At 44.8% G+C, this 25,085-nt stretch overlaps 3 protein-coding genes across 52 annotated transcripts in view; all 3 read left to right on the top strand.

Annotated features, from left to right (window-relative positions):
* The window catches only part of SORBS1 (sorbin and SH3 domain containing 1), a 255,908-nt gene extending 248,685 nt beyond the window's left edge, over nt 1–7,223 (top strand). For all 50 annotated transcript variants that reach the window (XM_037805198.1, XM_037805195.1, XM_037805201.1 and 47 more), the window contains 2 exons: nt 1,142–1,254; nt 3,798–7,223. In XM_037805198.1, the coding sequence (XP_037661126.1) occupies nt 1,142–1,254; nt 3,798–3,865 (181 nt within the window). In that variant the 3' untranslated portion in view covers nt 3,866–7,223. The remainder of the gene's footprint in view (nt 1–1,141; nt 1,255–3,797) is intronic.
* Nucleotides 7,224–19,745: 12,522 nt separating this feature from the next.
* LOC119509873 lies at nt 19,746–21,488 on the top strand. The gene is made up of 3 exons (XM_037803885.1): nt 19,746–19,784; nt 19,851–20,233; nt 20,334–21,488. The coding sequence occupies exons 1-3, from the start codon at nt 19,746–19,748 to the stop codon at nt 20,629–20,631; spliced, it is 720 nt and encodes a 239-aa protein (XP_037659813.1). The 3' UTR covers nt 20,632–21,488.
* A 2,325-nt stretch (nt 21,489–23,813) lies between these two features.
* The window catches only part of PDLIM1 (PDZ and LIM domain 1), a 45,433-nt gene continuing 44,161 nt past the window's right edge, over nt 23,814–25,085 (top strand). The window contains exon 1 of the mRNA XM_037804289.1: nt 23,814–24,028. Within this exon, the coding sequence (XP_037660217.1) occupies nt 23,933–24,028 (96 nt within the window). The 5' untranslated portion in view covers nt 23,814–23,932. The remainder of the gene's footprint in view (nt 24,029–25,085) is intronic.

A 25,085-nucleotide genomic window follows, 5' to 3' on the forward strand; every position in this document is an offset into this window, starting at 1 on the left:
CTAAGATGTTGGCAAGGCATGTGTTAAAAGGCCAGCTGTAGGAATCCAGGTTGAGTAGGAGACAACAGTTTAAAAAAAAAAAAAAAAATCAAAAAAGAAAGAAATGTATTTATTTACCAACTGGAAATCTATCTGCATTTCTTAATTCTTCATTAGAGATCTTCCTTCTGGCAGCCAGCGGTGCCAAAGTTTTCAATGCATTTGGATAAATGTCTAAAGTTAAATTGTCCCTTTGATTTTAGCAGAGCAGAATGAACCTCTCATTCATTGAGATTCAGTGAAATCTGGAAATGGTAGATGATTGGCTCATTTGCAAAGTTTTGTCTGCTTCTGCTGTGCTTCTAAATAGCAAGTGAACAGAAATGTGAAGTTGGTATATAGTAGGAAGGAATAAATGAAAACAAAGTTTTCCTTGATGCCAAAGCAGGTATCAGATTTCACCAGAAGCAGTCCAACTTTCCCCAGCTATTAGAACAGACAGAACAGTATGGACCAATTTGCTTTAGGGCCACTAGCAAGTAAATGAAAATCTTACTCTAAACATTACTGGGATAGGTCAAAAGCAAAATGTTTCATGAGTTTCAGAAAAATAATTCTTCATTTAAAATCAATCAATGAAATGTTTTTATGCATGTAAAGCAACACAGGGAGGCAATTGGAAAGTACTTTTTGTATCTTTAATATCTTTTTTTTTTTTTTACAACTGTCTAATGCTCTCCAGTGAATACGACTAGTATGCATAGATTTGTTTCATTTGATTTCATTAATATCTCTGGTCTCAAGTAACTTCCTGTTATCCTTGAAAATTTATATATAATATCCTGTTTTAAGAAAAAGTCTTGGTTAATTTTAAGAGGGGACAGCTAGACAAAAAACTTATCTATGGTAACTGAATGGAACTAAATAAGAGGACTTATCAAAACTTGTGGTCAGAAGTTCCCCATCCCCATTAATCTTGATTTACTTATGTTGAATGCATCTACTCAAATGCTAAATTATCAGAGAAATACCTAATAAAATACTTTTATCCCCACTGCTGGGTAGGAAAAACTACTTAAACTTTGATTTCATTGAAGTGGGTTTTCAAAACTTTTTAGTCCTGTTGGTGTTCGAGTCACTTACTCATTTTTCACATTTATAGATTTAGCTACCAAGCATTATATAGCTATATACCACAGAACGATGACGAGTTGGAACTCCGAGATGGAGATATCGTTGATGTCATGGAAAAATGTGATGATGGATGGTTTGTTGGTAAGTAACCTCATCATGCTTTTCTTCCTAGTTGTGTACTTAAGAAATAACTACAAGTAATGAGGCATACAAAAGCAATATTCTCTGCACATAGAGTCTTTTCAGTTTATATACAACAGTCAGAATGACATACCATGCAGTCTATGTTTGCCCTTAAGAAAGTGTGTATGATAGTAACATTGGACCTAAAAATCAAATATGCCAACATCTGTCACATGGAAGGGCAGTTACCAGATTGATTAATTAGGTCTCTGTTTCTGTTGTGTATATATCTATTCTACATTTGGAAATTTTATTTTTTTAAACTCCTATGAAACAACACAAAAATTTGACTGAGCCTAGGTCTCTGCCACGAAATTCAATATGTAGACATTCCAAAGACCTTCTTATTTACTCTGGGTTTCCAATAGCCTTAAACAAAGCAACCAGCTTGTTAAAATAAAGGATTAGCTTTTCTAGGAAAGTGGAGAGAAAGACAAACATAATTATTGAGAATCTGTTAGCAACCAGACTCTAAACTTGATATGTTTCTTATTTAATTCCTCCCAATAAATAAGCATAGAATTTTCCTAAGTTAACATATTTAAAAAACTGAGGCCCAAAGAGGTTAAGTAATTATAGCCCAGTGTCACCCAAGTAGTAAATGGTGAGACCAGGATTTGAGCTCAGGCTCGACCCTCCCCATAGCCTGTGTTCCTTCTGCCCAGACATGAATGTTATGTTGGGAGCCACTGACTCATTCTTTGCCTCAATTTTCTACTGTACAAATGGCTTCATCTTTATCATCTTTACAAAGACCAGTTCTTCTTTGATATCTCTGGAAAAGCTTTGTAAAAGCAAAAGAATGTTACGTTTCAGGTGATAAGAACAGCCAGGCCTTGGTGTAAATGGAAAACCAGAAAGATTTTCTGTGGCCCTTCCCAGCCTCTTAGCAAGTTCCTCCTTCCTGCCTGAGAAGTTTGAGGCCCTCTCTGCCTTGAGTCATTCTCTTCAGAAGGAGACCATATCTGAGAGTTAAAAAAATAATAAAACCACATATGAAATACAAAATTTTCTGGAAGTCATATTGAACAAAGGAGAAACAGGTGATATATGCCACAACATGGATGAGCCTTAAAGCTATCACGTTGAATGGAATAAGCCAAGCGCAGACAGATAACTGTATGATTTCCCTATATGAAATAACTAAAATATTCAAATTCATAGAGACAGAAAGTAGAGTACAGGGAACTAAGGCAAGGGGGTAGGGAATGGGGAGTTATTGCTTAATGGGTGCAGAGTTTCTTTTTGGGATGATGGAAAAGTTTTGACAATGGTTGGTGGTAATAGTAGCACAACATTGTGAGTGTAATTAATGCTTCTGAATTGTATACTTGAAAGAGGGTGAAAATGGGGAATTTTATATTGTATATATGTTATGGTAAATCATCCATCAAAAATATCAATATTGCTATCTGCTAGTGATTTTTTTGTATTGAACTTTAAATTTCTTACATAATTAACACAAGAACAATAAATGCACTTCCAAAATATCACCTAGTATTCAGACTATTTACAAAGAAGTCTAGCAGAGCTCATTTTCTCATCTATAAAGAATGGTGCTAACCAGATATATGAGCACAGGCAAGTTCCTTACCATCTCTTGGTCTTACCATCCAGTTTCTCCTACCACTTCTTTTTACTCCATAAAAAGACAGGGTTTAACTAGATGTTTTAGGTCTCTCCAGCTCTGACACATTCTTTAAGCTCAGCAGTTTCACCATGGACAGCAACTGCAATCCACAGGTAGTGGCTGCTTGAAACGTGTTCAAAAGCATTCTGAGGCCATCTCCAAGCCAAGTGGGTGAAGGTTGCAATGATCGATTGGTGATGTCTGCTAGGAAGAGAGTAGGGGATGAAACAATTTATATTTGCCACACCCACCTCAGAGAGAACATCCTGAGGGAAGGAACCAGATTAGAGATCCAGTAATTCTGGTGATGGAGCAGCCAAAGCAGAGCTTTGATCCCAGGTGGCTCGATATTCCCAGCTCCACAGGAATCCTAACCAGCTCAGTAGTGAAGGAAGGGATTCCATTTGGAACTTGGGCCCAGGCTTCTGAGAGGAATTTTCTTTTAATATGGAGTCGTAGCCAGTGGACTTTTAGAAATCCTACAATTCAGAAATTCTGAATCCAGGTGTCCTGTTGTGTTGGTTAAATGTGCTCATTTCTCCAAAAAGAAGAAGTATTGGAAAGATCAGTGGTCTGGGAGTGAGAAGCTCTGGGTTCAAGCACCGTCTCAGATACTTAGTCTGTGGGACCTCAGCCTCAGCCTGGGCTTACTTCTCTGAAGAACAGGAATATTAGGAACGCCTGCCTTGGTTACCACCCAGCATTATTTTGTAGCCTAAATGAGATAAGATAAGGGAATGGGCTTTGGAAACTGTACCCTATTCCAGAAGCCTTTGGGATTGTTATCAAGTGACACTCGAGCAGAAGTCTCTGCAGCACTGTCTCTGGGTGAGTCTTCTCATTTTCTGTATGTGTGTGTTTTTTTCCATAGGTACTTCAAGAAGGACAAGGCAGTTTGGTACTTTTCCAGGCAACTATGTAAAGCCTTTGTATTTATAAGAAGACTGAAAACTACAGATATTATTTTTATTGGCGGATGAAGCATAATTCACGAACCGGTCTCTTTATTTAAGTGTCAAGTCAATAGGATAATTAATGCAGTGGATAAAGTAAGAAGCAAAAGAGAGGGACAGAGAAGTGGTGTTGTTTAAAGCCCAAGCCTGTCTAAGCTTACCGTATGTCAGGCAGGGCTGAACCGTGCGTGTGTTGAGCAAAAAGGAATGAGGCAAATCTGTATTTACTTAGCTGCTTCTGGGAGCCAGTCCAAGCTTCCCTCCCCTGCACCCCTTGGATATTCTGACCCAGAGCACAGTCCAGGAGCACAGTTAGGCCAGAAATGCTTCTTGCTGGCCTTGACCAGCTTCTGGCTCAAAGGGGTCAATTAGCCAGAAGCAACCCTTGGAGAGCCACACAGATCCCCAGCCATTCTCCAGAGGCTCCAAGCCTGAGAAGATGCAGGCTCCCGCAGCCTCCATCCCTGAGCCAGCTGTCTCCACCACACCTAGTGTGGGCATCCGGGGCTGTCCCTAGGTGGTGGCAGAGGCCCCCAAACTGCCCTGGACTGAATCTCTCACAGGATCTGCTGAGATATAGGGGGTTGGGGGGGTTGAGGCAAAACTGGCTCCCAGTGCTTTCAGCCAGCCCTGCAGCATTGCCACAGCTCCCACAGCGTTCAGACAGAAAGTACACAAGGTTTGCACAGAATTAGGGAGCAGGTAGACAGGCAGGTAGATTAGATTTGTATTTCTAGCTGATTAAGAAGCCCTGTAGCTCTTGAGGTTGCTTGCAGTGTATTCCTTTCTTATTCACTGGCTTTTTAAAACGGTCACCGTTTGGGCAGTGCAGCCTCATTTGACAGGACACCATTACTAAACTTTCTTTTCTGACATATTTTTGGGCTCAGAGAGTTTAGGGTGGGTAAGTCTATTCTCATAGAAAACCAAGAATGGTAATCAGTGATTCATTTAACACACACTGATACATGCCAGATACTGGGGACACAGGTGATCAAGATGTTCTCCACGTCTTAGAAGGGGCTCATGGTGTCCCCAATTTTACTCACCATAGGAGTTCAAGGACAACCTGAAATGTAGTCACCCAGGGCTAAGGCCCTGAGGTACCTGGTGAGGCTTCTCAGAGTGGAAAAGGCAGTGTGGTGGGCCCTGTCTTGAAGCTGTGAGGGTGTGTGGCCGCGTTTCAGCCACGACCAGTGGTGATCAGGAGGCCTGGCCTTCAGGAGGGCTAGATCTGAGGAGAGAGGCCCTTGGAGTGCCCTGGGATGCTCGGTCACAGCTCTGTCCAATTCCAGGATGTGTAGGAACCTCTCCGTTAAATAAACCATTCCCTGCCCTCTGAAATCTGAGAGGTGAATGGGGAGACAGATACAGGAAAAAAACTTAAAAACTAAATCAAGAGAGACTGTGATACGTGCTAAGAAGGGTGTGAGTAAGGAAGAGATGACTTTTTCCTGGAGGGAGCCTAGAAAGCATTGTCATATTTCTGTGTCTATTTATCTTCGAGCAACTAGCTGGAAGAACATTCATCTGGGGACAGTTTGTGTCTGAAGATACCTGGCACTGTTTCCAGTGTCTCCATACTCTCATCCTCCCCACAAATACACTGCCAACGTCACAAATAGGAGTAGTAGCAATTCTGGGTGGTCAGGGTGTACAGAACCCCCGACTCTGCACGTAACTCAGGACTGCCCAGGACCATTGTCCCAAAATCTGGAGTCTTCACGAGTCGGACAAGTTTGTCTTCAGTGCCTCTGCCTCAGCTTCTGTCCCCACCACCCATCTGGCAGCCTACTTCCCACCCCCCACCAGACAGCCATAGGACCCTTACTCGCTCCCTATTCTCCTTTCAAATCCTGCTCTCAGGAAAGAAACTGCCACCAACTCATTCACACTAAAGTCTGAATGACTAATAAGAGGAAGGCGTCACCTCTTCCCAAAGACATTTGTTTTTACTAGGCCAGAGCCTTTTAATCCTAAGGGAAAAGGCCATGGAACTAGTGATAGGGGAAGGGGTGTGGGGAATTCCTGGGCAGAAAGGGCCTCCTTGTTATACCTTAGGACCCACTAACAGTAAGACCATAAAATCCATTGATTTGGAAGGTCCACTCTACCGTCCAAGACTACTGAGATTTTTTGCCTCTCTCTGTGAAGGAATATAGTAACAAATAAAAGTGCATATGCACGTGCATTTTGCATGGCAGCATTTCACCCATTTTGGAATGTCATTCTTGTATTGGCTAATGTGTTTCTTGATCTTTCTTAGATTCAAACCATTAATAACACACTCTTATCAAATAGTTTTTTGAGGGGTGCTTCTTGATTAAGTAGGAATTTTGAACACCTCTTTAAATACAGCTAGAAGATAAAACCAATTTGTAAAGCCGTGTTTGCATATGACGCCAGCCTCAAGCATTTGTCTGTCTCCAGAAGTATGCCTCACCAATATGCCCATCTTTAATAAAATCACTTGTTAAAATTTGCATCAAACTTCAGCTTCCTATGTATGATCAAACAAGGAACAAAGGTTACCAATCGCTCTTTTGTCTTCAGACATTTAGTAATGTAAAATACCTATTTTTATGCTGAAATGTTTATACAGGTTTATTAATAGCAAGTGCAACTAACTGGCGGCATGCCTTGCAACACATTTTGATAGATTAGCCATGCTCTGGGTAAAGGCAAGCCCCAAATTACTTAACTTTTGCAGTCTCTTTGGGATCAGTAAAAGAAAAATTGTATGCTTAAGAGGTGGGACTGTATGTATGTATATTTAACTTTGTATAGCCCATGTACCTACCTTGTATAGAAAAATAATTTTAAAAATTTCAACAGAAGGGGTAAAATAAGGAAGTCATGATATCTTTTGCATTTTTATTTAAATGAAGGAATTCCAAATAACTCATCTACATATTTTTAGCACCAAAATAGCCATTGTAAAGTGTTAAAATTTTAAATACTCATACTTTCTGGGAGAGACAGTAACTGTAATCTCAGTTATGGTTTTGGTTTTTTGTGTGTGTTTTTGTTTTTTGTTGGTTTTGTTTTTGTTATTGCGATTCTATTTATCTGCAGTAGTATTAAGTCCTATGGCTAGAATAGGTTACTACAAGAAAGATTATATTTTGAAGGAAAAATCACTGACATTCTATATAACCAATTAATTTAAAGTATTGCCATTTAAATTACACACCGATAGCATGTCCTACTCAGACACAGATTTTTCTGTTCGTTTATTTTTCTTTATTGCAGTGGACTGATTTGATAAGTAGATGTGTTGAATTACTACTACATTTGCTGTACATATTATTTAATAAACTTTATGCAGAATTGTGTGGCATGTATTTGTTCTTACTGTTTATTGTGTCTTTCTTCCTTTGCCAAGTTTCTCATGAGGCTTACATTCATTGCTTCAGTTTTTAAGGCTATCCTTTTCCATTCTTAAAGACTTACCATCTGGCTTCTTGAAAACACCACTTATTACCTTACTCTTTTCTTAACCTAATTCCATGACCTTCTTTGAATTAATTGATTACTGTTGACTACTTCACCATTCTTTATGATACATTTTTTATTTGTTCTGATTGCAAAAGCAATGCATGCATGTTTTTAAAAACGAAAGTAAGACAAGATAAAATAAATTAAAAAAAACAAAAACAAAAACATATAAGATGTGTTGTGAGTTTGGATTTGCTCCATAGAAATGAGTATAGGAAATGACACACCAACACTTGATTTTCCTAATTTTTTTTCCAATTTTTGAATCCAGGACTCAAGCCAGGCAGGATTGAATCCAGGACTCAAGCTTTGTGTTTGTCTTATTCTTGGCTCTCTTGCTAGGGTGAAATGCAGTCTGTCCCCCACCCCCCCAAACCAAGTTTGCAGCATTAGGGATCCAGCCTCTACTGGCATCCCTGCCTAAGTGTGGGTGGGGTTCTACTTGCATATGGGATCTGTGCCCTAACAGAAAATCCAAACCTCCCACCCACTCTTCCCTGGTTCTGTGCTTCCCTACTTCCTTCGCTCAAAACACCAGTCTGTGCCCACCCTCCCGATCACTCCCCCTTTTACAGTGACCCAGGATTGAATCCCTCTTAGCAGAGTTAGAGCCCATACAGGCCTGGGAGAGGGGTTCTCTGCCAGGAGTCCGAAAGCCTCAGTACTGGGCCCTGAGTCATAGGAGCACTCGCGCTGTCCATTCCATTAGCACATCCATCTGCTGCACCTTCAAAATACATTCAGAACCAGCCACTTCTCCCACCATAGGCCCAGCCATCGCTCACCTGCTCCGCTGCAACAGCCTTACTGCTCTTCCTGCTTCCCTCTTCTCCTTCCAGGCTGGTCTGAACACAGCAATGAGAACAGTCATTTCAAAGTTTGTCAGAAACCCTCAAGGGTGGATTACTTCCCCATCTCACTCAGTCGTATGCAAGGGTCTACAGGTCCACAAACATACAGCCACCCCTCTCCTTACCTCTGACCTCATCTACTAATTTCTCCTTGCTGTTCTCCTTATACCCACTTCAACTCCTCAAGCATCCTTCAGCTTTGAGCTCTCTATGCTTGCTATCCCCTGTGCCTGAAGGACCCTGCCCCCAGTAGCCACATGGCTTTCTTCCTGCCTTGCTGTAGGTCTTGATGTTGCTTTCTCAGTGCAGCCTGTTGTCTCTATGTGATAGGAGTCAGCTATCCCCACCTCGACACCCTATCCCCCTTCTCTTCCTCTATGTCTCTCCATTACATACCTGCTATACCATATATTTGTTTTCACAAACAATGATATATGACCATAAGGGTAATAATTTTGTTTTGCTATTATATGCCCAGCCCCAAGAAAAGTGCCTGATGCACAGTTGCCACTCAATCACTCCAACATTTGTTGAACAAATGAGTGAATTAATGAATGAATGCCTGAGAGATCCTAGAACTCAGAATATGTCCTACTAATAATGACTGGGAAACATCATGCCATTTTCTTACAGTAGCAGTGATAGGACAAATCTCTCAAATTACCCTGGGCTCATACAAACATAAAAAGTAAAAGTTCTCCATAATTACACTCATCTCTCCACAAAGATAACTACTGCTGTATACTCCTCCGAGCATATACTAAACACCACCCACATATGTAAAGTAAATGCTTTATAGAGTCTTACACATTTTTTTTCTTTTTTTCTTTTTGCTTAACAATAGAACCTGGGCATGTTTCCATAATTAATAAATCCTCTACTAATAATGCAGGCATTTGAGGTTATTGTCAGCTTTTACCACAACAAACAATGTATTAAGTGGAATAACTGGCTCCATGAGCAGGTACATTTCAAATCTTGAGAAAACCAAATTACCTTCCAAATAATATTGTAGCAATTTATGCTCCCGTCAAATTGATGGGATTTGTATTTTTCCCCACACCTGTGCCGGTTTGAATGTATTGTGTCCCCCAAATGCCATTATCTTTGTGGTCTTGTGGGACAGACGTTTTGGTGCTGGTTAGATTTGCTTGGAATGTGCCCCACCCAGCTGTGGGTGGTGACTTTGGTGGGATACTCCCATGGAGGCGTGACCCCACCCATTCAGGGTGGGCCTTGATCAGTGGAGCCATATAAAACATGCTAACTCAAAGAGACTGAACGGAGTGCAGCTGTGAGTGATGGTTTGAAAAGGAGCAAGCTTGCTAGAGAGGAATGTCCTGGGAGAAAGCCATTTTGAAACTAGAACTTTGGAGCAGATGCCAGCCACGTGCCTTCCCAGCTAACAGAGGTTTTCCGGATGCCATCTGCCATCCTCCAGTGAAGGTACCTGATTACTGATGTGTTACCTTGGACACTTTATGGCCTTAAGACTGTAACTGTGTAGCCAAATAAACCCCCTTTTTATAAAAGCCAATCCATCTCTGTCTGGTGTTTTGCATTCTGCAGCATTAGCAAACTAGAACAACACCTAATTAAAATTAATCCACTGTCAGCTTCCATGAAATGCTGTTCTTAGGCTCACCTGCCTTTGGGCTGGCCTGCCCCTTCTCAATCCTTTCTGGATTTAAACTGCATTCTCAGCCCTGTTTTTTCTATCATGTGCTCCTTATAATTATGGCCAAAAGAATCTGTTGTAGGAGGGCCCTTTAAATGGTAAGTGGTAGAAACTGGCCATTTGTTGACTCGTGTCACTGGGCAGGATTGAATCCAGGACTCAAGCTTTGTGTTTGTCTTATTCTTGGCTCTGTTGGTCTTGTTTGTCTACATTTTCACCTACTGAATGCGGCAGTGGGAAACAAGGTTGCAGGCAGCTCCAGCCTCATTTTTCCAGTTCTCTGATTACAATAGATTCTAGAGGCAAAGGGCCTTCCTATTTGACTTCCCAGAACTTAGCAGGCCCAATCTGGCTACTCACCCTTCCCTGAGCTAATTACTTTGGCCAAAAGGGAAGATTGGAAGCCCCACCAGAAGCTCATGGAATGAAATAGAGTTCCCCAAGGAAAAGTTCGGGTTTTGGGGGGTAAAGTACTGCTATAGGAAGGGAAGAAGGAGCTGGACAGACAACTCAATGGTCCATTATGCAAACTGGATTTTGAGAATTATTGTGAAGACAATGGACACTATTGTCCTGTCCCAATACAAACTTCATTGTGGCTGAAGCTATGTGCTGCAGTTCTGCTTGCCCGAGTCCTGAGAAGAACATAGTGGAAGGGAGTGTCCATCCAGAAGGGGCTGATGTGACCATGGGTCATGGCACAACTGACACATGCTAAAAACATATTTGAAAGGGAACAAAGATTAGTGTCTCAGAAGTCACGGAGGATGGTTGAATGAGCTGTACACAGGTATGTTCACCAAGTCTTGGCATGTAGAAATCATGCCTGTTTCATGAAAACTTAGCTGAGACTTTTGGACATATTAAAGAAGTTAAGACTTTATACAGGTAATTTGTGGAATTGATTAGGACTAGCCAAGAAGGTGGTTCCAATTGAAAATACTCAAAAAAATTTTAAGATGAATCCATAGATGCAAAACCTAAACTGAGATGTTAGTGACCCTGCGATGCTTTAGCTTATGAAATCTGTTCTGAAAGATAATTACTCTGCTCTCCCAGCATCGTCACCCTGGCATCATAGGAGGCAAAATACTGGGTAGATTAAGAGTCTCTGGTTCCTTCTGGCATGTGTGTGTGTGTGTTTAAGTAAGATCTGACAAACTTCTTATATGGATCTGAAAAACGGGTGGATCGAAGAATCATCTTCAAGAGAGTAGCAAGATAGTAGCATTTATGTAAATTGACAGTGGATCTCAAAGTGTGGTCCGCAGACTGCTTGGGCTCCCCAACATCCTTTCAAGAGATCCACAATGCCATTCATAATAATGCTAAGATGCTTGCGTTAGCCAGCCTCCAAGGTGCCTCCAGTGATCCTCATCTCCTTGAATTCACACCCTGTGTAGTAGTCCCATTCCACATTCTATTAGGGTTGGCCTGTGGGACCAGTGGGAATATGGCAGTAGTGATGGTATGTCATTTCTAAGGCTAAATCATGAAAGAAGTTGTGGCTTCTGCCTCTCTTGCTCTTGGATCACTCACTCCAGGAGGAAGCAAGCTACAGCTGAGAAACTCTACATCTGAGTTACCTTTTCATGTTGGATAAATGGGCTAATTCCTCCAAAAAGAAGAAACCATTGGAAAAGCAATGTACTGGGAGTCAAAAGACCTGGGTTCTGGTACTGCCTCTGTTAAGTATTAGGCTGGGGAATCTCAGAAATGACACTGAAGCTTTTTGAGCCTGGTGTCCACATGTGGGAGGGGCATATACCTGGACCAGGTGGCCTTCTGTTAGGAGAGACAAAGGGGGAGGGATGAGTGGAAGGCAACCTGCAGCAACCAGCACAGAGCTCTCCAGTTATTGCAGTGCTTGCTTTGTACCATGCACGTTCTCTGTGTTATCTCCTATGTTTTTCACAACAACCCTATGAGGTAGGCATTCCTATCTTCATTCACATGTGAAGAAACAGACTGAGGATTTAAACCCAGGCTATACAGCAAGTAAGTGGATTCGGTCTGATTTCAAAAGAGTGTGTCCTTTCCATTGATCACATGATAGTGCCTCCAAGTGACAGACAGCTGGGGAAAATTTGTAGACCAGTATCCTTCCGGAACATCTAAAGTTCACCAAAAGATTATAGCATCTCCAAGAGCAGTGACTTCATGGATCAATCATAGCGACAATGATGGCTACCATTTGATGAGGACTCATTTTGTGCTTGAACATTGAAAGTTCAGTGAAAGGTCTCAATCAGTCTTCTCCCAGAAGTGGCACAGAAGAAATTTCCATGTCCCCTGCTGATTCTGTGCCATCTTATTGTTTTCTATGCACAAGCCTCTCAGAAGTGGGTCCCACCTTGCTGCCTCTACTTCCTCACCACCACACTAACCCCTTCATCGCCTGCAATTTGACTCCCCCCATAGTGTTATAGATCTGCAAAGCTGAAAGTTCACCAAAAGTTTTGTACTCCTCCATGTTTTCTTTATCAGTTAAGCATGACTTCAGCTGCCCTAACAGATGACCCAATGAATGACAGCTCACATAACATAGATGTGTCTACTTAGCTCATCAAACAAGAAGACAGGACTCTGGGTAAGCATTTCTAACTCTTGGGCTTTCTCTCATGATTACAAGATGGCTACCATGACAGTTCCATACATCATACAAATGCATCATACAACTGCATTTGAAGGCAGAAAGCAGGGAACAACAAAGGACAGAGGTTTTCTCTCTTTGCACACTTCTTTAATCGGGGAAGAAAAATCTTTCCAGGAAGCCCCCCTTGTGGACATCTTCCCAATCTCATTGGCTAGAGCTGATCACATGAATACTCCTAGCTGCAGAGACATACCTTCTAGGAGGTGGGCAAGGCAGAAAAGGGTTGGGAATGGCTTTAGGGTAGCCAGCCAGCAGTATCACATGTAAGCCCTTTCTGGGAGCTCTCTTTTTCTTTGGTTTCCATGATTATCTTCCTGCTTTCCCCCTCACTGTTAGTCTTTGAATTATTTCCCATCCTTGCCATATCACCTACATACGGGTGTTCCCCAAGCTTCTCTCTATAACCAGTCTCATCTATTCCCCTTGCTTTAACTACCACCCCTTGGCAAGTGACTTCTTTCCACTTTTTAAACTAAACAACACAAAGTTAAAATTTAAGAAGCAAACAACTCTCATAAATCATTACCACAAATACACAATTTCTTTAAGTGTTTAACAAACATACGTATTTATACATAAACATGTTATATATATGTGTGTATATGTACGTGTGTGTAACCTGCTTTTTTTCACTTAGTATATCATAAACACCTTTCTTGACAATACATATTTATCTCTATATCATCATTTTAATGATTCCAAGGTATGCCATGGTATAAATGTACCTTGGTAAGTTTAGCCAGCCCTCTAGTGTTGACATTTGGAATGTTTCTGATATTTCGCAATTATGTACAATTCTATGATGAATGTTCTTTTACATATTCTCAGTACTCTGAATAGCTATTTTTTTTTCCTAGATAAATTCCTAGAAGTGCTAGATCAAAAAGATAGGTCATATTTAAGGCTTTCAACACGTATATATTGTCACCCAACTGTTGATAAAACCTGTCAGTTCTTCTTTGGAAACTATCTTGGATTTGTCCTTTTCTTTCTGTCTATTACATCATCCTACACTCTTCCCTCAACTGATATCACTTCCTGAAATCTCTTCTTCTGTGATAAAATGCTTCCTATTCCCAAAATGATGTGGATTTAGAGATGCCCTCATCAGTCTCAGTTTGGGAGTCCAATGGTAGAGGGGAGGTCTTGCATATTCTTGAAATGTTTCCAAAGAATCAGAGTGGGGGGTTGGGAGTCACAGACAGCCGCCATTGTCAAGGGGCGTGTGCCAGAGCTGTTGGTGTAGAACTAGAGGGCAATTCTAGAAAATTATGGGAGAAAAGGTCAGATGAGACAGAGGAAACGGGGGATTGGAACTTCAAGAAGAGCCGCATAAAGAAACATGGCAGATAGGAAGTTAAGCTTTAATCTAGGGGGCATTTAAGGGTCAACCCCGAGCAGGGTCAGGCCAGACCGAGAATCAGAGTTAACAGTTGCTCCTGTTTACCCGGAAACAATGAAGTCTCTTATGCACAATTACAGCAACCTTTCAACGACCCTGGAAAGAAGGCCTAGCCCCCTTTGTCCATTTAAGGAAAACCTCTGTTGATCCTTGTTTCTGCCTCATTTCTCTCTTTCCTTTTATAGCAAAACTCCTCAAAAGAGCCATCTATATTTGCTGTCTGTGATTCCTATCCTTTCATTCCCTCTTGAACCTATTCCAATCAGGATTTGGCCCCACTCCCTAGCAAAACTGTCCTATTCATAAGGACCCCAAGTGACCTTCCTGCCACTAAGTCCTGCAGTCGATTCTCAGTTCTCAATTCGCTTGGCTTTTCAGTAGCATTTGACATACCTGATCACTCCTTCCTGCTGGAAACACTTTCTTCCCTTCCCTTCCAGGGTGCCACCCTCTCCTGGTCCTCCTCCTACCTCAGCGGCTGCTCCTTCTCACTCTCCTTTGTTAGTTCCTCCTTATTTCCCATACTTCATAAAGTTGGTGTCCCCAGGCCCAATCCTTGCACCTTTACCCCTTTTCCTATGCTCTGGTGACCTCGCCAATTCTTGTGGCTTTAAATATCTTCTATATGCTACTCTCTTACATGGACCTCTTCTATATACAACTGCCTGCTCTGCATCTCCACTTAAATATCTAAAGGTTATCTCAAACAAATAGGTCCCAAACTAAATTCCTCACCGTACCCCAAAAGCTGCTTCTCCCCTAGGCTTTCTCTTTTCCGTTAATGGCAATTCTATCCTTGTAGCTATTGTTCAGGCTAAAAAACTTGAGTCATTCTCAACACCTCCCTTGTACCTCCCTTCCCATTGATCAGCCAGCATCCAGGCACTGCTCCCAAACTCCTCTGCTCCCACCCTGGCTACAAGCCAATAATCATTTCTCGCCTGGATTATTACAATAACCCACCCACTGATCCCCTGGTCCTGTTCTTCCTCCGTTTCCAGTCCGTTTTCAACACAGCAATCAGAGTGTTGAAAACATAAGTGGGATCATGTACATCCTCTGCTCAAAGCTTCCCTCCTACTCCAAGTGATTGTCAAATGCCTGAGGAGGCCCAGCCCAGCCTGGCTAGCTGTTATTTCTCTGAGCTCATCTCCTGCAATTCTCCCCCTCACTCAGCTCCATCTCCACCGGCCTCATGCCAGACTAGTTCCTGCCTTTGAACTGACTATTCCGTCGTCTGGAATGCTCTTCCGCCACGTATCTGCATGGATTGCTCACTCACCTTGTTCAGGTCTTTACTCAAATCATGTGCCAGAGAACGTCTTTCCTCATCACTCTTGTTATTAACATTTGCCATCCTGCTTTATTTTTCTCCATAGAGCATATCATCTATCATACTGTATTATTTTTTTCCTTTTTTTAAAAAAAAATCTTTGGAAATAAGTTCAAGCTTACAGAAAAGTGCAAGAATGAGGACATTACAAAGTCCCCCCATATGCTTTTTATCCAGAGTCACCTATGTTAACATTCTACCCCATTTGCTTCATTATTTACTCTTTTGCTCTGTTGTTCTCCCCCTTTCTCCACACACACACACACACACACACACACACACACATGCACACACACTCATGCATTCACATGCATACACACATAACTTTTTTCCAAACCATTTGGGAGTAAGTTACATCCATCATAGCTCTTTATCTCTAAATACTTCAGTGTGTATTTCCTAAGGATGGGGATATTCTCCTACATAACCGCAGTACAGTTATCAACTTTAGTAAATTTAAGGTTGATACAATATTTTTATGTAATCTACCATCTGTATTCAATTTTGTCAACTGACCCAATGATATCCTTTATAGCACTTTTTCCCTTCTGGTACAGGGTCAAGCCTAGTATCAGATAGTGTATTTGTGTTGTCTGTTTCTTTAATTTCCTTTAATAGGAAACCTTTCCAACTTCTTTCTTTCTTTTTTATGACATTTCCATTTTTGAAGAATAGGACCCTCCACCCCCTTTTATTTAATAGGGGATCATCTGATGTTTTCTCATAATTTAAGTCTTGTCTAATGTTTCCTTATGATTAAATTCAGGTTATGCATTCCTGGCCAGAATGCCACACAAAAGATGTTGTGTCCTTCTCAGGGTATCACATTTGCATCACACAATGTCCTTCTGCCCCTCAATGGTGATGTTAATATTGATTTCTTGGCAAAGTATTTTCTGATTTCCCCCTCGTATCATTATTTTTCCCTTTGCAGCTAATAAGCAATCTGTGGGGAGGAAACTTATGTCATACCGATACCCTGCTCCTTGTCATATTCTCACTGTAGATTTTGCATCCAGTGATGATCCTTGCCTGAGTTACTCCTTACTATGATTGTTGCAACATGATGGTTTTCAAGCTCCAGCCATGCCGCCACATTTATCTGTTGGCATTCAGAATTCTACCGTAAGAGCCCTCCCTTCTAATCCATCCATCCATCCATCCATCCATCTAGTTATTATCTCCATGGACTTCTGGGTTCTTCTTTCTTCCAGTGGGTTATAATTCCTTATTATTTTACTCCTCGAATTGTCCCAAATGTGGCCAGTGGGAGCCCCTTTAAGCTGGCTTCTGTGTCCTTGTAACATGCCCCATTACTTTTTGAGTACTTCATTTTCTGCATAACAAGTTGGTAAGGCTCATTTTAGATCCATCCTGTCAAAGCCCTGGAATTTCTCTGAGGTGCCCTGGCTCCTTTTCTCTTTTATGGTATTTAGAAACCAAGATATGGGCACTAGGTGTATTCATTTATCTGGAGTATCTTTCCTTCTAGGCCCTTTTGGCAGGGAAACATGCATGCAAATGCACACAGACACATATATACATACACACACATACCTACATAAATGCACGCAGACTACATAAACATAACATACCATATAGTTTACTCACTTATTTTGTAGTTTGTCCATTAGACTAAAATGTAAATTCCATGAGGGAGGAAATTTTGGTCTGTTTTGTTTGCTGTTTTGTTTGCTGTGCATAGAGCAGTGCATAGCAAACAGTAAGTTTCAATAAATATTTGTTCAATAAAAGAGAAGAAATAAACAGCCCCAGTAGGCTAATTTGACTTGGCAAATGCTCACATTGACAAATGGCAGCATTCTGTTTTTGCCATGCTAGTCACGGGGAAGGTCCTTACTCCTCCAAAGGCCTGAAATAAGAGCTGAAGTCTGGTTGCACCCAGGATAGCAGCCGTCTTTGTGGCCATTTCCTGGACTTACCTCTGTAGTTTGTTTCCTTTCTCCCTACTCTCTGGGATTCATAACCTCAGGTGGTGTGCCAGTTTGGATATAGTATGTCCCCCAAGAAAAGTCATGATCTTTAAATCCAGTCTCCTGGGATATTTGGATTAGATTGTTTCCATGGAGATGTGACCCACTCAACTGTGGGTGACACATTTGATTAGGGTGTGACCCTTGATTGAATGTTTCCATGGAAGTATGGCCCTGCCCATTTAGCCTGAGTCTTGATTAGTTTACCTGAGCACCGTTAAGAGCTCAGACAAAGGAGTTTGGACTGCTGCAGCTAGGAGAGACACTTTGAAGAATGCACAGGAGCTGAGAGTGGAGCTGGAACACAACTGGGGATCAGCAGACGCCAGCCACATGCCTTCCCAGCCAACAGAGGTTTTCTGGATACCATTAGCCTTCCTTTGGTGAAGGTATACTTGTGTTGATGCCTTCATTCGGACATTTTCATGGCCTTCAGACTGTAACTTTGTAACCAAATAAACCCCCTTTATAAAAGCCAATCCATTTCTGATATTTTGCATAATGGCAGTATTAGCATACCAGAACAGGTGGTAAGTTGACGGGAGAAGCTGGGTGGCCAGGGTGGGGGTAGGAGAACTGGACCCAGACCCACATGGCCCTGCAGTGATGGCTGAGGCCTCCCCTAGCCCGGAATGTGTCCTAGTGGGGGTTGTGGTGTCTGGAGTCAGCAGAGCCACTGGCAGCCAGCCTCTTGCTCTGTTCTCACCCAGCTGCAGCCCTGATCCCACCCACGGAATGACCACATGGAAGTAGAGGGTTGGAGATAATAGGAGGGAAAATGGACCCAGAGGGGCTGGGTGGGAAGCCAGCCAAGAGGAAGCCACCCTCTAGGAGCCCTGGCGTCATGGAAACTGGCCCTGCCACTCCATCTGTCCTCAACTGCTATAAATAGTCAGCTACAGTATCAGCCATGGGCAGACTAGGCCAATAACACAGGCAAACTCTCAAGATGAAATGGACTTGGGGGGAGGATGGAGTCACAGAGAAGAGAGCAAATGGGTGGAATGAGAAGGGACTGAAGGCGAGTCTTTGCTTGGCTCCGTTGCACACAGAATCAGATCGCTGGCATTCAGAACCCTCCCCCACCAAATTTTCCAGGCTGCTTATCATCCAATAATGTCTTCTACCAGACCTCCCCTTGACCCCCCTACTTTCTTGTTCATCACGTTCAGCTGCCCAGAATGGCCTTTCTGCCTCCATATTTGTGCAGACTTTAAAAGCTTATCTGAAATTCCACCTCCTCCAAGGAGGATGTCTAGAAGGCCTTCTCTGAAAGGATCTAGTTGGTTGATTTGCTGACACTTAGGCTGTGGGTGTCCCTGCCAGTGGAGCAGGGAGACCTGGTCCTTGCAACCTCCCTGAATTGTGGATTTGAGGGGCTCTTCCAAGGTCCCAGGAACCTCTGGCTTACCTCCTGACCCTCCTTCCCTCCTGTTACAAAGCCTTCCAGATCCTACAGCTCTTTGTCTGCTTCCCTGCCTCCCCTTGCCATGTTCCTTGTTTACTGAATGATTTTAAGGAAGTCTCTTAATCTCTCTGGGTCTGTCTCAGGCTGGGTTCCTTTGGTTCTAGTCAGAGCTCAGTGCACAGGATGTTTATTTAGAAGGGCTCTTGGGATCCACCTGTGGAAGGGAGTAGGGAGGACGCTGGACTTGGCAGAGAGAGATTTTGGACCGTGACATAGGCCAGACAGATGTGACCTTTTTCATGGAGAGCTCTGCAGCCAAAATGACCCCCCAGAGTGGCCCCATATTGGGCCAAATGGCCAGTCCTTTGCCCCCGCCTCCACTACTGACTGCATTCAGGCTGCCTGGGGAAGGGTGTGCTCTCAGGCAAGGCTGCTCTCTGCAACAGAGGAATCCCTGAAGGGGACTTGCTGGGGCTGCAAGTCCTTCCTTTATGGGGAGTCTGGGCAGCTTCTTCCATTGTAAAAGGGGGATCATAATACTTCATTAGGCTCTTCGCAGAGTGAAATGCAGCAATGCACACACTCTTAGTCACTGTTACCAGATCAGGATATTTAGTATGTGGGTATTGGTCTCCAGCCTGCTGGGGAATGCCAAGCCCAGGCCACTCCTCTGCTCCTGGGGTGACTGCGGGGTGCTTGTGCATAATGTGTGCATGTTGTGTGCAGAGTGGTCAGGGGAGTTAGGAGGTTGTCTTCACGTGAGCTAAATCTCAAATTTAGACTTTTGAAGTTTCTCTAGATGAGGTTATAAACACAGTCACATAAATAAATAACAAATGAAATGTGTTCATCATGGAAATTTAAATTTGCATTCAACTAGCGGATGAATTACATTTTTAGTTAATCATCTTGTGAACAGCACTATTTATTACATTGTCTTGTTGTCTTTAATTTCTCCAATACACGTTTAATATGAGCCACCTTATCTATGATCCTGCTTTGGAATTTCTTCTTCTTCTCCTTTTAATATTTGGGGTGCTTGAGAAATGGTAGTGGCCCAGGCCCCTCTGCCTCTGGGAACCCTGGTACCACAAGCAGCGAGGCTGGCCTATTGGGTTGGGATGGGAGCCAGAAGCAGCTGAACAACTTAGCTGCAGCCCTCCGGCTCGGCTCGCTGCTCAACCGCTTCTCCTCGCCTTGCCGCGGAACATCAAGTGCTCCGTTCACAGGTTCACCAGCCCCGAGGGAACTCCGGCCCGGGCCTGTGCTCGCTGTCCATACGGCAGGACGCTCCACCGAGCACGCTCTGTGCCGACTGGAATCTGAGAGGCGCCCAATCCCGAGTGGCCACTTCAGGATTTCCCTGGGGCGAGAGCAGGAAACGCGAGAAAAGCAAGAATTGGGAGCCCCGACCGTCCCTGGCGCAGCCGAGGGCACCTTTCTCGGTCTGGTCCCGCCGCCCGCCGGCCCGGAGCGGCGCCGGGAGGAGCCGCGCGTGGGACCCCAGCATAGGGCGCGCAGACTCCGGGAAGGGGTTTGTAGGTCGAAGGGGACTAGACAGGTGGGGTAAAACCGGGCGGAGAGAGACGCCTTACTTTGTGCCTCTGACCTTAGATTTCGGTTCTTTGTCACAGAAAAGAAAAGCAAGGCGTTCGGATGTCATGTGACCAGGGCGCCCCGGGCACTTGCCTGGGTTTGGGGACGCGGGAGCCGCTGCGCCCCCAGCGTGCCGCTACCGGGAGACTCACCCGCTGGGCTGCGCCGGACCTCAGATCCCGGAGCAGGCCCCCCGGTACCGGCGTCACCTATGCTCCCTCCAGGGTCGGCGCCCGAGGCGCTGGCTTCAGAGAAGGGGTCTTGGCGGCGATCTCGCAAGCTGCGTGGCTTTGGACAAGTTACCTGGGCAAGTCCAGGACTTGTCCTGGAGATTAAATGCGACCATATGTAAAGCTTCGCACAGTCCAAGGCTGATTGCCCTTAAGAAATGGGGGCTGATGTTACTGGAAGCAAAGCCTCCATCCAGCATCTGTGGAGGGGCCTGGCAATGGCACTGAGTGTGGGGGTTGCCCGCTTTACAGAGGCCAGTCCTGGGGGAATCCTGGCAGCAGCCGTTCCCACCCAGTCCACATTGTAGAACTGGGGGGACAGTTGGAGAGAACCACTGTTCCCCTGACTTCCGGGACCACTGCTCTGCCTGCTTTTTCCTGCCCAACTTATTTCCATTTCTCCTGCAATCTCTCTGCCCTCCCACGCACTCAACCCCCCTCTGCGCCTCCTCAATAGATCAACAAACTGTTATGGAATGCCTAATAATAATAACAAGGCAACTGAAGTTCAAAGAGGTTGTTTAAGGCCACTCCACTAGTTCTGGGCAGGAGTCACCAGTCTGAGGCAACTGGAGAGTATGAATAAATAAGTAATAGTGTTTAAGATAAGAGAAGGTTGTTTATGTTTGGGGGTGAAGGGTCAGAGCTGTCAATCAGTTACTGGGTATTTTCTGAGCACACACACTGTACTGGCTCATACCAGCTGCTGAGGGAAGGGAGGTCAAAAAGATAGACAATGAAGTTCCTGCCCCCAGAAACACTAGCATTTAGTCCCCCCCCCCATTCAAGGAGCTGAGGCCATTTTACTGATTTTTATTTTTAAACCCTTACATCATCATTAGAGAAAATTATTTTAAAAGATTCTACCCAATTCCATTTTCCAATACATTAGTTTCTATATGTTTGCCCAATTTTTATCAATAGTTATACAAAGCTTTTATTTTTAAATATGGTATTCAAATAACTGTGCATAATTTTGTACATATTTTGCAAACATGTTTCCCTGTTTCCTCATAGTCTTCATCGTTATCATTTTTATGTGGCATAGTATTCCCTCATATAGCCATACCATATTTAGTCACTTTTCTGTTACTGGTTGACTTCAGTTTTTTGCCATTATAAATAATACTGCTATAAATATCTTTGTACATATAGCTTTTTTTCTTCTTTTAAATTATGCCCTTGGAATCAGTGCCCAGAAAGGGGTTGACTGAGTCAAAGGGTTGACTGTTTTATAGCTCTTGCTGTGTAGAGCCAGACTGCAACTGAGAACATTTAACACAAAGCAACTGAGGGCTCATAAGTCCTTGCAAATGTTTTATTAATGAACTATATTTGTATAGAATATGGCATAGAATAAACACTGAGTAGACCTACTATGAATGAGGTTCCTGCTAGCCCAAAACACCTGGGGATGAATGAGAGTCAGTCCTACTCTTAGGGAGCAGAGAAGCTGGCTTTTCAACCTTCTTCCACTAGGGCACACAATATTCCAAACTGCCATCCATCCAACAGCAGACTCAGAATTTGGCCATTCCCCCCAAGCCCAAATTCTTCAGGGACTTGAAACACCAGCACGTTTTCTAATCAACAGAATCATAATTAAAGAGGATACATTTTTGGTGTTGATGAAACAGGTGGCTGGTTACTGGTTATAACTCTATGTCTTTTTTTCAGATTCAAAAACGAACATCAGGAGGCAAGGGAGTGATAGAGATGTGTAGAGACTACAACACTTTGGTTTCTAAAAATAAGCAAACCATTCTCAATTGAAGATATCTTTGCTGACATACACCTAGACTCTGAGGGAAATGGACAAACAAGAAGGTCCTTTTAGGTGTAAATCTGTGCACAGATCTCCTTGGTCTTAGGCTGAGGTCACAGGGAGACGGCCATGCATTTAATAAACACCTTGAGCCTGGGGCTTGGGTGCCAGGATGCATGGTGCCAAGAAAACCATGAGGAACCTGGGGGCCCAGAGAGGGTAAGTGGTCACAAGGATGACCAATGTGTTAAATTCGTTAAACACTAGGTGCCAGGTACATTCTAGACACTGGCAAACAACAGTGATCAAAACAGATACCCTGCCTCATGGAGCTAAGGCTAAGGGGTGGGGGTAGGACAAAGAAGTAAGTAAAATATATAGAATGCAGGACAGTGATAAAACAATAGAGGAAATTAAAGCAGGGGAAGCTGACAGGGCATTCTGGAGAGGTTAAAACAGAGTGTTCAGAAAAGGCTGCACTTATATGAGATTTGGGATGCCTGGGAGAAGAGCCTTGCAGACAGCAGAAGGCAAGGCCCGGAAGCCAAGCAAGGAGGCCAGTGTGATTGCAGAGGGGATGGGGAGCAGGAGGAGATGAGGTCAGCCAGGGAGTTTGGGGGCCATTCTGTGGATGGCCCTACAGGCATTTGGGGACTTGGGCTTTTGCTCTGAGAGAAAGGGAGAGCCCGTGGACAGCAGGAGACAGGGGCTGTCCTGGAGGACCCTACAGGAGGAGGACAGGAAGCCCAGTTCGGAGGCTACTGGCAGGCTGGGAACCCAGTTTTCCAACCAACCCTGAGCCCTTCCCATGCATTTAGCCCTTGGCCTTCCCCAGAGTTGAGGTCTGAATCATCCATCAACTGTTGCAAAGGTCGGAACCCATAGAGAACCCCAGCCTGGAGGAAAGGTTTCCAGAAGATTTTGAAGCCAATTAGAGAATCGTGTGATGGTCTCATTAACATGAGAAAAGCTCCAGTATGGGGTTCTCTAGCGCTTGGAGCGCGGGCAGTGGTCCAGGTACGCAGCTGACGAGCTGTGTGGCCTCAAGCAAGTCTTCCAACCTGAGGCAGACTCAGTTACCTCATCTGTAAAATGGGGTTAAATGAGATCTTGCGAACACATCTTTATCATTATCGTTGACAAAAAGCAAAAGTGAAAATGGAGCTGACTTCAGAGGTCGACTTCACACAGAACTTTTAAACTCGCTTTAAAAAGCACCAAACACGGATTTGTCTCCTCCACCGGTCTGTGGGAACCTGCTTCCCTCTCACCTGGCGCCCGCGGCGCGGCTGGGAGCTGAGCTGAGAGGGAGGGGGCGGAAGAGAGGTGGTACCGGGGTCCGGGGTGGAGGTGTCGAGAGCCCGGGTTCCCCGACCCGCCTCGGCGCTCTCTCCAGCCGACTCCTGCCGGGGCCCTCAGCGGACCCGTGGGGCGGGAAGCGACTGCGGGAAGCCCGCGGGAGGACGGGCGGGGCGGGCGGCGGCGACGCGGCCTGGGCGGAGCCGCCCCCGCCCTCGCCTCCCTCCTCCCCCGCGGCCCGCGCCGCGCGCTCTTCCGTCGACGGCTGCTCGGGGAGCCCGGCGAGTCTAACCGTGTCCTGCTCCGTCTGTCCCCGCGTGTCGCCACCCGCCACCGCCGTACCATGGCCACCCAGCAGATAGTCCTCCAGGGCCCGGGACCATGGGGCTTCCGCCTCGTGGGGGGCAAGGACTTCGAGCAGCCTCTCGCCATTTCCCGGGTAAGAGCAGCCTGGGACGCGCGCGGGAACGGGGTGCTCCCGGGCCTGGGGACGGCGCGCCGGGAGGGGACCGGGGGAGGCTGCGCTCCCCGGGCGTTGTCTGGGACCGAGGCTGCGGACGCCGGGGACCGGGCCGGGATGCGCGTCCAGGTGCGCCGGGCGCTCTCCGCTGGCCTCGGACCCCGCGCTGCGCTGAGGGGCGAGCGCGCGGGCGGCCGGGCGCTCACTTACGGTCTAGGCGTGACGAGGGCACTTGGGGTCCCTTTTCCCTGCAAAGGCGGCCAGGCGTGTGTACGCGCTTTGTGAACCCGCGAGCAGATGGGGGTCCCCGCAGATCCCGCATGCTGCTAGGTGTGACTCTCGTTCTTCACCAAGTCGCAGTGTGGCTGAAAGCAGTTTGGAAAGCAGCAGGAAAGACCTGGAAAGTGAGGCGGAGTGCGTGGGTGGTAAATTTACTGGGAGGCAAGTGGGATTAAGTAACAACTACAGAAATAATTGGTTACCCAATCTGAATTTACCTGTGGCCGGGTCTTGCCTCTCTGACTTTTGGAGAAAAGGCGACGTATTGGAAATAGACAGACAAACCTGAATAAGCTTCTCAGTCACTCTCCTCTCCTTGCGGTGGCCATGCCATCTTTCTTCCTGGCACTCCCGGATTATATCCAACTAGCCATTTTTCTCCAGGGAGTGAGACAGGGTGGGGTTTTCAGGCAGAGTGTGTGTGTGTGTGTGTGTTGGCAGGTAGGTAGGGGTGGGGTGGGGTGCTTGAAAACTTCTTAGGGGCATCATCTCTATGGAAGGGCCCAGGTTCCACGGTGATCACGAGACCCATCACCCTCAAATAAAGTGGGAACCTTAGGGAGACCTAGGCTCAAAGACCCAAGTGTTTGGAGCCCCAGGCTTTAGCCATCTAGTCTGCTTCAAACACAGCTGATCTCCCTTGGAGAGTGGATACAATGGGTGTCTGCACCTAGAAGCCAGTCAGTAAATATTTTTGATTGAATCAAGAAAGAAAGCAAAAAACACACCCTGCTAGTGGCCACGACCTGCCTGGAGG

The sequence above is a fragment of the Choloepus didactylus genome, chromosome 15 (assembly GCF_015220235.1).
Source record: "Choloepus didactylus isolate mChoDid1 chromosome 15, mChoDid1.pri, whole genome shotgun sequence".
In the NCBI taxonomy this organism is placed as follows: Eukaryota; Metazoa; Chordata; class Mammalia; order Pilosa; family Megalonychidae; genus Choloepus; species Choloepus didactylus.

What these genes read in the sequence shown, in the direction of transcription:
- LOC119509873 (XM_037803885.1), top strand. Translation starts at nt 19,746, where the DNA reads ATGGTAGTGGCCCAGGCCCCTCTGCCTCTGGGAACCCTG. An exon ending in CTCTGCCTCTGGGAACCCTG is followed by an intron (nt 19,785 to 19,850) that starts GTACCACAAGCA and finishes TGAACAACTTAG; the next exon opens with CTGCAGCCCTCCGGCTCGGC. An exon ending in CGCGCAGACTCCGGGAAGGG is followed by an intron (nt 20,234 to 20,333) that starts GTTTGTAGGTCG and finishes TCTTTGTCACAG; the next exon opens with AAAAGAAAAGCAAGGCGTTC.